Below are 14041 nucleotides of genomic sequence, written 5' to 3' on the forward strand. Positions count from 1 at the left end.
CAGCCCCCTCTTTTACAGTAAATATTACAAAATTGTGCAAATAAATATTTTTAAAAATCCAGCACAAGGTGCAGGGCACAGCATCACTGGGGTGCATGCCTGTCTTTAATCCTGCCCTACCATCTGCCATTAGGCAGTTGGTAAATACCAGGATAATAGGGCCAATGATCGGATCAGTCTGATTTGGCCCAGAAGGTGAGTGGCCAAATTTGACTCAATCCACTCATTTGCAGATCTTGCTGAATGATTAGAACTGGCCACATATGTCAACATATTATGTGTATCTACTATATAATATTGCACTGCTGCTTGCCTATGTGATCACTAATTCGTTATGGGTTATATGTAGAATCATGCCATTCAGTTCAGGATTCTGGACCTGTCTCCTACGGTGGTAGGTGTAGGGGGATCAGCTCACTGGTTCATATAAAAAGCCCCCAAATTATAGTGTTAAAGGTATCCCAAGTATAGGCCAGGGTGGTGTCTAAGGTGTCATTCTAAAGGGTCTCATTCTCACTGTGCCCCACTGTTTAGACACCACTGCCACCATCCCATGCTCTAACCATGATACATTGTGGATTCCTGCTTGACTCACCATCCCAGCAAGAGTAATTTAATATATGAAATATATACAGAGATTACTTGGTTGATACCTCATCTCTATTGTGTCATGTTGTTATTTAGAACTGTGTTGCATGTTCCACCACCACCACAAGATTACTCCCCTCTGAATGTTCAAAAAGTTTAGTAAAGAATCGGTTAATAATATGTCATTTGGACATGTTGGGGCACATTCGGAGGCCAGACTAAACAACTGCTTGTACAATGTGATAATTAAACAGCTTCATAGTCTAGTTCTATTTACCCACCAGAATTTCCACCCATTAGGACTGGGGTTTCCTGCAAACTCAAATGCCCTCCTTGTGACCTCAAGGGCCCTCCTTCCAACATTGCCCCCCCCGCCATGTACCACCCCCTCCCACCGTGTACCTCCCCCCCATGACACGTACCTTTTACCTCTGTACTCTCCTCTTTACATCTGTGATGACAGCGGAGCATCAGTAGAGTCCACGGCCGGCAAGGCTGGGGCCCTCCAAGTTTTTCCCCAGTGTCCTGCCAGCCCAATGTGACACTGTTGTGACTACTGTACAGAAGACCCCTTAATGGAAACATTATTTTAAGGAAATGGTTGCCAAACTGTGGGGCAGGTCCTCTAGGGGGAACCAGGGTAGGTAAACCAAAAGACCTGGAGGACAGACAGACTAATATTTGGGTAGAATGCCTTTTGCTCTTCTACATAATCGTGAAACCCCATCTTGAAGCACAATTAGGTTGAGTTTTGAAATTTCAAAATAAAGGTCTAGATATTCTAGGAGCCAATCTAACAAACCCAGGATTCAGTAAAAAATTCAGCCAAATCCTAGCCCTTTGCAGAATTTGGATTCATCTGAAGCCTTAGTACCCAGCCAAACGATGGTAATGATACATTTACATCTCTCTTTCCACTGGATCAATAACATTTATCTTAATAGACGTGATTTTTTTTTCAGACTCATTGTTTAGCTCTTAATTGATTAATGCCTGAGACCAGTATCAGGTATTTATTAAGCAAATAAACAAATTAAGAAGCATATTTTTTGCGTGGGATTGTACGTTTTGCACAGTGGTCAAGTTTAACAGGTTTTGTCAGCTATTCTCCCTTGACCCTAATGCTAACCATACATGCACCGATGATATTGTACAAAACCTTGTTTCGTACGATATTCGGTGTGTGTATGGCGAGCGTTATTGCAAAAGGCAATTGGCCTGGTTAGAATATTTCGATTGGGCGACACTGAAGGCACCCGAGCAAAATCTACGTTCAGCGCTGAATCGACAGAAGGAGGTAGAAATCCTATTGTTTCTACCTCCATATCCGACGATTCAGCCCTGAACCTCTGTGGAGGATGGGAACGATCTTTCTTGTGACCGATGGTCTCATGAAAGATCGAAAATCGCTACGTGTGGGGCCATCTTAACACAGATCTAAAGATGGCTGCCTAACTAGTTATATTGGTCATACCACATAGAATTAACACATAATCACAGATTACTCAGATAAACAAAACATATCATGTGTTTAGTCATAGTTTCTGTTAATTTTATTGCCAGATCTCATTCTTTCTATGGGCAGCTCCCAGAAATATTATAATCATGGGAGTGGTGATGCCAATCTAAAGTGATGAAAGCTTAGAATCTAATATCAGATAAGGACACACAGATACATGTAGCCAGCTTGCTACAATATATATCTCATTATTTTCTGCTGAGCAAGCCACTTAGACCTTAGACTTCACAATGTATTACATTTGGAAACCACCTGCATGAAGCCCTGTTAGCCATAGAAAACAGTGTTGGTGATGATCCAGTGGATGGAAGGCAATTTGTTCTGCTGGATTACGCAAAGGTTGATTGCACAGTAATTAAAAGCTAAGCAAAGAGCTGACTTAGAAAGCCTTAAGTAATTGCTCTTGGATATCCACCGGAAGATGTACACCTTACCTCAGACGCATGGTTGGATTTCATTTCCTGTGCCCCTAGGCAGGGGTGTATATAGGTCCGGACCTAAATATGCCCCTACGTCATGCGTGTGGTGTCATGTGCAGCATCAGGCACAACCCCCTACTCCCTCACCCCCAACTCCATTGGCAGATTTCCTATGAAAATTATAATTTGTACCTCTACCTCACGTTTCTTTTTCTGTCCTCTTCCTTCTTTCTGTTATTGCATTTGTTATGCAATATAAACTCTTTATTCCACCCATTAGGACTGTTATTACCCTCCCACCCTTTTACACATACAGATTCAACCCAAACCCCACCAGCTTTCCCCAGATAACCAAGTCATGCCCCACAATCCCCACCCCATTAATACCACCATATATCACCACCCTGCCCCCATACATCACCAGCACTACTATCCCATAGAAAAGGTGTTATTCCTGTACATGAACTGTGTGCTACTGACAGCTCTGATACAATAACTGTAAGCCCTTTTGGGCAGGGCTCTCTTCACCTCTTGTATCGGTTATTGATTGCTTTATATGTTACTCTGTATGTCCAATGTATGAAACCCACTTATTGTACAGCGCTGCGGAATATGTTGGCGCTTTATAAATAAATGTTAATAATAATAATAACTAGCACTGGGCAACTGCTTTATATTCACACCAATTACACTTACAAGTCAATTAAAGGGCAAATATCTCAATTGCATAAGGAGAAGATATACTACCTTGTGGCACCTTGGCATAGATCAGACTGAAAATAATATTATATTGCTATGAGCAGCACTGCGTTCTGCATTAAGCAGATCAAGACTTTTTTTTTAAGGCATTTCCTGGAAAGTCACTTCCTCTTTCATTAAAGAGCAACTGAAATGAGGATATAATGCCCGCCTTTATACAAGCCTCTCTGGGCGGGGAGGAGACAATAAAGCTGCCCGTGACAATGAAGGGAGATCACTGTACAATCACTGACACTTCTGAACATTCCTCTCCTGCTGCAGGTAAGTGATTTGTTCTCTCTCATGTCTGTCCATGTGTACTCATGTCTGTCCATGTGTGCCAGCTTCCACGGTGTAGCTTAACAACCACAACCTGGGGATAATGGGGTTTATTTTTACAGCTCTAACAGTGTCTCTCTTGTCTTTAGTACTGGGTTTGAAGCCAATATTAGCATCTATTACCATTGGGGACCTTCGGGGCTATGGAACTTGGGCAGTTTCTCAGTCAGGGTATTTGCCAGTTCTGTTGCATTCCATTGATTTTTAAAGTTCCTTTAGGGGCCAAGAAACCCCATTACTGGTGGTTTCCTCAAATTAAACACCAACGAAAAAAGCTCTTGGTGCCATTAGCTTTATGCCTTTGAATGCAGATGTGATAACAATAAAGCTTGACTTGAAGTATATACCACCACAAATACTGACTTTTTTTGCCAATAATGTAGATTCTATGATGCTGGCAGCTAAAGTGTTAATAAGGTTTTTATGGATTTTTGGATATCAGATCAGGATAAATGTAAACACATAATTTTGTGGTTTCCCTTAACCCATTGATTGCCATTGTCCATAGCTGCTCTGACACTGAGTGATTCCATTAACACCGCCCCCCCCCCCCCCCATTCATTTAAAATAAATGTGGGAGCTCAGAATTGAAGTCACTGGAACCCTTGTAACTTTTTTGTCAGCAGGTAGATTCTACATTGCCGGCAGCTTACACAAAGTATACAAAAGTGTAATTTCCTATAGTAAGAATAGTTAGTACACCATGTGGGAATATGGCATCAAAAGCTATATAAAAACAGCCAACATCTGTAAGCTGGTTGAATTTCCATGCCCAGGTAGGGAGGTGGCCATGGTTATAATTTAGCTTATATTTAGCCCAGCTGATAAATTTATCAACAGCAACCATGAGCTGAACACCTGCCATACAGAGAAACGCCCACTTAATTAGTGTTTTTCTGTATTTGTTTTACAAACGATTATTAATGTTAATGAACTTGTTTACAACGTGCCAACATATTCTGCAATAGAAGGGTGGATACTTTAAATATCAGTCATAAACTGATTGAGGAGGTCAAGAGGACCTCTGCTCAGTAAAGCTTTCAATCTAAAGTTTGGCATTAAGGTGCATTGCTATGGGCTATGAAATGTGTGTCAGCCCAAAACCTGCAGGACCAGAGGTCAGGTAGGCTCGGCTGACAAATTGCTCCCAGAGGCAGGTTGCAGGCCAAATTTGCCATGACCCAGACACTCCCATAACCTCTCTGTGCCATGCCAAGTCCCATATATGATGGGGCAGTGCTTGTTTATATACTTAAGTCCAGTCCTTCTCATAGAGTTGCCACCTGCCTGGAATTTTACTGGCTGCTTGATGCCAATGTTAATAATCATAATTATAAAAAATATAGGAAGGCGGTATGTTTTTCCAGGAAAGGTGGCAACCCTACATTCTGATGAGGTCAGAGAAATGGTGGGTGAGGGTATATAAATCAGCATAGCCCATTGGGACGGGCTGGGACGGGTGCTGGTTAAGTTACTGTGTGTTAAGGTCGGGTGTGGGTCCAATATATTTCAATTCCCACATCACTAATTCCAATCCTTTTAGATGCCCTCTGCCAGGGATGGCTTAGGTGGAGGACAGCAGTAGTGGCCTGGGCTTTCTTAAGGTGGTTACAGACCTGAAATTGTGTTACCTATTATATTAGAAATTCAGTCCAGTTTCAGTTTCTGTTCAGTCCTGTGTAGATCACATGCAAATAGGGAATAAAAACTAAAACGTTCCGTTTCACTAAAAGTGAAACCTGATGTCGCGTATGAGGAAGCATTTATATCACAGCTTTAGAATGAGTCATGTTAGTGCAAAGTTATTATGTGTATAGAACATTCCTTCTTTACATGTCTGCCAAAGTGCCTAGTTCAGCAAAGCCATTCTCTCCGCACATCAATAGCTGAGCCCCAAAGCTTCTGCATAGGCAAGCATTATGGCAGCTTCCAGGCAAAGGAATGAAAGGGAATAAACAGAGGGAATGAAGGAAATGTATACACAGAAAGTGCAGGTTTAGTATATCAAAAGAAAAGCAACTACACATAGTGGGATGTATTTATAGCCTGGCCTTCTTTATGTCATTATGGAAGATGGCGCTGCCCGAGGGTTTGGTAATTAGACCGTTAATATGTTTTCTCCAGCTACAGGCTATCCACCTTCTTGCTGTAAGAACCCTCAGAGTGAGTTAATCGCCTGCAATATATCTCTGCTATTACTTGCCCGTGATAGCAGCGATCTATCGTGGGTGACTAACACGCTCTGTGGGTTGTAACCCTAAAGACAACTGTACTCCCATTTTTACATGAACTGTCAGTTGGACTTATGTAGACAAGGTGCCTAAACAATATCTGAACTTCCAAATATAGCTAACTTATGTATCTATATGTATCTATATACTATATATATATCTATACACTTAAGATCACAGAGTATAGCTCCTTTGCCTCCTTTGTTCCATTATGAAGTCATTGGTTCTAGGATTTCCACTATGGCAAGCACAGAGACTTTAAGCCCCACAATCTATAAGTTCACAATGGAACAAGGTGAAGGAGGGGTTGCATGAGCCAAAGGGGAGTTGGGAAATGGTTCCTATTTGTCCTGTTTGGGTGAGGCAACCTGCAAATCACTTTAACCTGAGCCTTGGCAAATAATTTCATCAAAGTAAAAATCTCACAGATTATAGAAGTATTTGGTAGCTCACAGAAATCTCTGCTCTGACCGTTACAATACTTTTTAAAACGCATAGGATACACAATTAGCATATCATTTTCACTCGTTATTATTTTATTGGTCAAAAAAAGACTTAGTCATTATGATTTAGTACATTATCAAAACCTAAATCAAATGTGATTAATATATTATATAATTATCACTAGTTTCCAGGGTCAGACTGGGGGGTGCCACCCCAGGGGCTTCTGCACACCCCCGGGGGCCCCCACGTCAGCCCCCACACTCATCCTTGGGACCCCTGCCGGCCACCTAACCCCCTCCCCTATTAAGCTATTAATTTCCCCGGGTGGGGAGCACCCGGCAGGGGTCTGGGTCGGCGAGGTTCACCAGGGCCTGGGGCCCACCAGGTTTTTTCCAGCCCAGTCCTACCCTGCTAGCTTTCTAGGTAGATTTAAGAAAACCTTAGTCCATTTTACTGACTTCGTCTTTTATGTCTATCGATCTGCTATTAAAACTGCTAATTTATTATCTTTTATTTATTATTAAAGATTGGATTTTACTGACAATTATTACTAATCACAGATATGATTTTAGTTAGTGTTACTATAATGCAGGGATGGTTTAGGTGGACAGCAGTAGTGGCCTGGGCTATAAGGTGGCTACAGACCTGAAATTGTGTTACCTATTGTATTAGAAATTCAGTCCAGTTTTAGTTTCAGTTCAGTCCTGTGTAAGATCACATGCAAAAAGGGAATAAAAACTAACTGACGCTCCTTTTATCTAAAAGTGAAACTTGATGTAGTGTATGAGGAAGAACGTATATCACGTTCATGTTAGTGCAAAGTTATGTGTATAGAACATTCCTTCTTTACATGTCTGCCAAAGGTGCCTAGTCCGGCAAACTCATTCTCTCTGCTCATCAATAGCTCAGCCCCAAAGCTTCTGCATAGGCAAGCATTATGGCAGCTTCCAGGAATAGGAATGAAAGGGAATAAACAGAGGGAATGAAGGAAATGTATACACAGAAATTGCAGTTTAGTAGAACAAAAAGAAAAGCATTAGTATATAAAAACTCACCTAAGATCTATTCATTCCAATGGGATTTTTAGAAACGTATTTATCCAACTTTCCACCATTGATAAATATGCTTCTAAAATCCCATATGAATGAATAGAATCTGGGTGAGTTTATACTAAGCTCTAAACTCTAAAGCTCAATCAATTAAAAAAAGGATATTTATATTTATTTCTGGAAGTTCAGATATTAATATATATATATTATATATTTGTATATTTTCACTTTAAGACTGTACACAGCGGATCAGGTAGATACCAGATATTACCACAGACTACAGGAAAGTCAGCAGGAAAAGTTTGGTTTGCAGTGACCCACTTGCCCAATGTGACAAAAGTGAACTTGTATATTACACATGTGGTTTCTGTGAGTCAGTCACTTTCTGGTTACATGCCTGCTGTCAAAAGGATCGACTTTTATGTAGATTCTGTTCTCAAAAACAAGGTATGACTTTTCTCACAACCCATTTCTCTCATTACAGATTAGCAGTATGTCCTCTCCTGTCAAAAGCTTTGTCTTCCTCGACCTGGAAGCCACCGGCTTAAATTACAACCTACCAAAGATAACAGAGCTTTGCCTGGTGGCGGTCCATGTCTCCTCACTGGAGAATCCAGAAACTGACCAATCAGAAGTGCAACTGCCCCGTGTGTTGGACAAGCTTTGCCTGTGTGTGGATCCAAAGAAGCCCATCACGAAGGAGGCTTGTAACATCACAGGCCTCAGTAATGAAAAACTGGCCAACTGCGAGAAGCCATGTTTCAACCTGAACCTGGTTCAACTAGTTAAGGAGTTTTTGAATCGTCAGGCTCAGCCTGTCTGCCTGGTTGCTCACAATGGGTTGTTCTATGACTTCCCCTTGCTAAAAGCAGAGTTCCAGCAGCAGAATGAGGAACTGCCTGGTTCCTTGCTCTGTCTGGATTCCCTCAAAGCTTTTCGGCAGCTTAGCCAGCAAGATCGCAGGCACCAAGAGTTTACCAAGGGATCCCACACTCTCACAGAGCTCTATCGGCGCTCGTTTGGAAAGGAACCCATTGACTCTCACTATGCAGAGGGTGATGTACTGACGCTAATCAAGGTTTTCATGTATAAGGCCAGTGAGCTTCTGGAGATGGCCAATTCCCTATACAAGAGGTGGAGTGAGATCAACCCTATGTATGGGAAAACTTTTCAAGTATCTGAATGACACATTAGCAGAGACTGAGAAGATGGTTCTTTTGGTGCCACCCCCAACCCCACCCCTGTGCAATATACAGTAAGAACGGAAAAGGATCCCACTCAGCCAGAAAAACATTATGTTATAGGATGTTATAGGATATATATTATAGGATGTTATAGGATATATATTATAGGATGTTATAGGATATATATTCTGTATTGTGTTGATTTTTTTTTTTTTTTTTGAAAGGTGTATTTTATTAATTTTCATACAAACAAAAACATAAAATAACACATTTAACATTACAATAAAGAAAATATGCTGGTCTTTCTTTTCAGGTCTATCTTTAAGGTTTGTTACAGACATTAAAGGGGTAGGTGTAACATTAGTGTGAGCATGAATCTGGCAGCAGTTACAGGATATTGGGTGCGTCAACCTACTGAACAAAGTGTTCAGGATGTGGTAGAGAAAAGTGGGGAGACGCTGGGGGTTTTACAATGTAAATGGGAGTGGAGTCCTTTAGTTTCCCTCTAGGTCACACCAAGGGCCCCAAACTTTGTCAAATTTATCGGGCGCTCCCCTATTCTCGTATGTAAGTTTGTAGAAAGAAGCAACGGTATTCACAATGTATTGTGTTGATTTTAACTTATAACTATGTACATCATCTGTGACTTATCTGTCTAATAAAGAGGTAACTGATCGACTGTCCATAGCTATGGGTATAAATGGGGGAATGGTATAGACTAGAGAACAACTTTATATTCATGTTGCCTTACCCGTTGTTGCAGTACAACTAAAAGACTGCAGGGGCAACTAGAAAGGGGAGTTTGAGAACAAACTTCATGTTGGTTTGAAAAACATGAAGTCACTGAATGAAATCTGATTTGTTGTTGGCTCCGCCCACTTTTTCTAACCTTGGACCATAGTTATATATTAAAAACCACTGTGCAAAGTTTGGGGGCTCTGATTTTAATAGTGTCTGAATGGCAGCAATTTAAATTTCCCCACTCAAGGAGTCTTTTGCGCATCCAACAATCATCGTATTTTCATTCAGGCTGACCCCATGACTATGTGATTCAAGTTTGGTGAGTGTAGCCTCAAAGCGGTAAGATTGGCAGCATTTCAATTTCCCCATTAAAGGGGAAATTTGAAACTTGATTGGCTGTTGTTGGCCCCTCCCACTTTGGGTCATCCAACAAATGTCGTTGTTTCATTCGGGGTGATTATGTTATTGAAGTTTGGGGGTGTAGCTTCAAAGCTGTAAGTGTGGCAGCAGTTTGAAAATCTTCCTGGTCAAAGTAAAAAAATTGGGGTGTTCAGAGCAGCGCCACAAAAATACGGGGGGGGGGGGTCGCTTAGAAAAGCACAACCAATCTGCTCTGCTATAGGGCAAAGAAGTGTGGAGAGTTTGGGTGTTGCACCCCTAAAACTGTAGGAGGAGTAGCGTTTAGAAAATGGGGGGCGCTAAGAATAAGAAGAAGAAAAAGCAGAAGAATAAGCTGAAGTCGAAGAACAGTATGTTGGGTTTTTCAACCCAACATAATAAAGAGCAGTAGACTGGATAATGTCCCCATTTAGTGATGGGCAGGTTGGCCTGAGAGTGGAAACTGCACATTACTACCCCAACGCCTACTTAATTATTATAGTAATACAGTAATTCAGAGCTGCTCTTATGTGGATGGTTAGAGGCTCATTTCTTTTCTGTTGTGGGCTTTTAAATCATTTTCCCTACCTCAAATTTTAAATGTTTTCTATGGCCAATTAGTGGCCCTAGCAACCAGGAGGCAATGGGATATTTTGTGAATAATTACCCCCATCGCAAAATATAAGAATATTATATGTAACCAAGGAGTTATATGACTCTAAAGGTACAAGGTCAAAGGCCAAGTGCTTTTATACAGGTCATGGAACTCCAAGACAACTTCTAATGCCCTCATATTTTACAACAGGGGGTGCATTATTTATTATAATATACAAGTTTTAGCGAGTCATGTGACAAAATACATCACTAAGCACCATCTATAAGGATATAATTTACAGGATAATCATGGCTCTTTTGTATTATATTAATATATACTGCAGTTTTGAATTAATGATGTATCTCTCTATTCAGGCCCTCTGTTATTCTGCTTCCTGTCTGGGTGCTAGGCTCTACAACCAAAGCAACCACAAATTCCACTGTCTGCATCATACTAAACTTTATTAATTCAAAAAATCATCAAAAACCTGTCAGTTCTGCAAATATATAGCATTCAAGCTATTTTGTGAAGTTTAACTGGCTCAGCCTGCAGTTTCAGCCTTGCTTAACAGCCATTATTTCTCTGGCTAATTCCATAAGCTTATACAGTGGCTTGCAAAAGTATTCGGCCCCCTTGAACTTTTCCACATTTTGTCACATTACAGCCACAAACATAAATCAATTTTATTGGAATTCCACGTGAAAGACCAATACAAAGTGGTGTACACGTGAGAAGTGGAACGAAAATCATACATGATTCCAAACATTTTTTACAAATAAATAACTGCAAAGTGGGGTGTGCGTAATTATTCAGCCCCCTTTGGTCTGAGTGCAGTCAGTTGCCCATAGACATTGCCTGATGAGTGCTAATGACTAAATAGAGTGCACCTGTGTGTAATCTAATGTCAGTACAAATACAGCTGCTCTGTGACGGCCTCAGAGGTTGTCTAAGAGAATATTGGGAGCAACAACACCATGAAGTCCAAAGAACACACCAGACAGGTCAGGGATAAAGTTAGAGAGAAATTTAAAGCAGGCTTAGGCTACAAAAAGATTTCCAAAGCCTTGAACATCCCACGGAGCACTGTTCAAGCGATCATTCAGAAATGGAAGGAGTATGGCACAACTGTAAACCTACCAAGACAAGGCTGTCCACCTAAACTCACAGGCCGAACAAGGAGAGCGCTGATCAGAAATGCAGCCAAGAGGCCCATGGTGACTCTGTACGAGCTGCAGAGATCTACAGCTCAGGTGGGGGAATCTGTCCATAGGACAGCTATTAGTCGTGCACTGCACAAAGTTGGCCTTTATGGAAGAGTGGCAAGAAGAAAGCCATTGTTAACAGAAAACCATAAGAAGTCCCGTTTGCAGTTTGCCACAAGCCATGTGGGGGACACAGCAAACATGTGGAAGAAGGTGCTCTGGTCAGATGAGACCAAAATGGAACTTTTTGGCCAAAATGCAAAACACTATGTGTGGCGGAAAACTAACACTGCACATCACTCTGAACACACCATCCCCACTGTCAAATATGGTGGTGGCAGCATCATGCTCTGGGGGGGCTTCTCTTCAACAGGGACAGGGAAGCTGCTCAGAGTTGATGGGAAGATGGATGGAGCCAAATACAGGGCAATCTTGGAAGAAAACCTCTTGGAGTCTGCAAAAGACTTGAGACTGGGGCGGAGGTTCACCTTCCAGCAGGACAACGACCCTAAACATAAAGCCAGGGCAACAATGGAATGGTTTAAAACAAAACATATCCATGTGTTAGAATGGCCCAGTCAAAGTCCAGATCTAAATCCAATGGAGAATCTGTGGCAAGATCTGAAAACTGCTGTTCCCAAACGCTGTCCATCTAATCTGACTGAGCTGGAGCTGTTTTGCAAATAAGAATGGGCAAGGATTTCAGTCTCTAGATGTGCAAAGCTGGTAGAGACATACCCTAAAAGCCTGGCAGCTGTAATTGCAGCAAAAGGTGGGTTCTACAAAGTATTGACTCAGGGGGCTGAATAATTACGCACACCCCACTTTGCAGTTATTTATTTGTAAAAATGTTTGGAATCATGTATGATTTTCGTTCCACTTCTCACGTGTACACCACTTTGTATTGGTCTTTCACGTGGAATTCCAATAAAATTGATTCATGTTTGTGGCTGTAATGTGACAAAATGTGGAAAAGTTCAAGGGGGCCGAATACTTTTGCAAGCCACTGTATTTTATTTAAAAGGGAACTAAACATCTCAACTTAACATCTTAACATCTCAAGAAAATAAGAAACTTTCTAAATAGCAGCAATGTGGAGGGGCTAGTGCAAAATATCCAGTATGGTGATTTTGTTTGTACCACTGGCATCGATCAGCAACCCTTTTGAACGTGCACAGAACTGCTATCTGATATAATGGGACCCCATACTATTTGTTTTTGCATTAGGCTACTGCTTGCCTGGGGATCCTGTAGGTTGGGCTCTGCCTGCATAGTAAAAAAGGGGCAAATCAGTCCAAACTCTGCCGGACCCAACAGGCACTGCTCCTTTCAGAACCTGTAAAGCTGGACTGGCACTGGGTCTCTGGCAGGACTCCAGTGATTCCAAATGAACATTACACAGCATACCACAATCAGTAGGATCACAAGGTATAAAGCATACATACCAACATTTAAAGTGGGATTTCATTTACAAAATTTAAAGGGGAAGTATACCCCTTGTGCAACAAGAGTGCAATGAATAGGGCTTGTGCTAAACATACTTTTTCAGGAAAAATCTATTTTTTTTTTATGTCTTAAGTTAAACGGGGCAAACAGAGAGTTTCAAAGTAAAGTCACATTCTCTTTCTTGTTCATACCAACACAATCAAAACAAATCAGTCCACTGAGAAGCCTCTGTGTAAACAAACCCCTCTCCTTTTTTCAGATGCAACATTTGTTAGCCTGTAAGGTAAGGAGCAGCTCATTATAGAGAGGGGGTTTATGCATGTCAACATAAACTAAATAGACAGAAGCCTGTTTGTGCTAAAGTTTAGAAATATTTTGCAGATTAAAAATGTTCTTTTATTTACACAGCTAGAATCTTATGTCTGCATGGTGAGGGTGACATTTATTCTTATATGCAATCAGAAACAGTGACACTATATAATATAAATCCATGTTATGAATGAAATAAAGCATTGTTTGGATACTCTCCCTTTATAGCAGAGCTTATTGGACTTTATTAACTCATTCCCCCTTGAAGTCCCAGCTTATAATCAGGGCTCCCATAGCTCATGACAAGGTTACAGATATAGGAAAACATTCAACCACAGTGTCAGGAATATATAGGGCAGCTAATATTTTTTTTTACCTGCTATCCTAAATGAGATTTTAGCTAGGCTTTTGGTGTATCTTGAAGAGCAAATTAGCATCTACCCCAAATCTCACCCAATCAGGCCTTCGGGCTGAAGCCCCCAATTACTACCACAAGCACAGCCTTAAAGCCCACAAAGTTGCTTCCTATCCAAGTTTAAACAAGACAGCCTGTGTTTCCCCTTGGGTTATGTGGTTCATTAGAGCCTGAACAGGTTTCTGAGTTGGTCTGCTAGAGGGACCCCACAATCTACCCAATCCCTGCCCCACAACGCCACTTCTACTCCTTCTTGTCATCGCCTGCGCATTATGTCATAGCCCCTGTCCCTCATTTCATTATCCTTTCCCTAGATGTCATTGCTCCTCCCCCTTTTTACATTGTTTTAAATACCACCAAATATGGCAACTCTAAAATCCAAGTTAAACACTCCTATGCCCAGCCCTATTTGGTCAATGGCCCACTGGCTAATTGGCCATGCTT

General features: G+C 41.3%; 1 protein-coding gene across 1 annotated transcript; it reads left to right on the top strand.

The window, feature by feature from the left end:
- Positions 1 to 3393: 3393 nt before the first annotated feature.
- Positions 3394 to 9198, top strand: trex2 (three prime repair exonuclease 2). Its single transcript, XM_004916709.4, has 2 exons — positions 3394 to 3546; positions 7812 to 9198. Exon 2 carries the CDS (start codon positions 7821 to 7823, stop codon positions 8511 to 8513), a length of 693 nt encoding a protein of 230 aa, XP_004916766.1. The 5' UTR covers positions 3394 to 3546; positions 7812 to 7820; the 3' UTR covers positions 8514 to 9198.
- The last annotated feature ends 4843 nt before the right edge of the window (positions 9199 to 14041 follow it).

The sequence above is a fragment of the Xenopus tropicalis genome, chromosome 8 (genome assembly GCF_000004195.4).
Source record: "Xenopus tropicalis strain Nigerian chromosome 8, UCB_Xtro_10.0, whole genome shotgun sequence".
Classification (NCBI taxonomy): Eukaryota; Metazoa; Chordata; class Amphibia; order Anura; family Pipidae; genus Xenopus; species Xenopus tropicalis.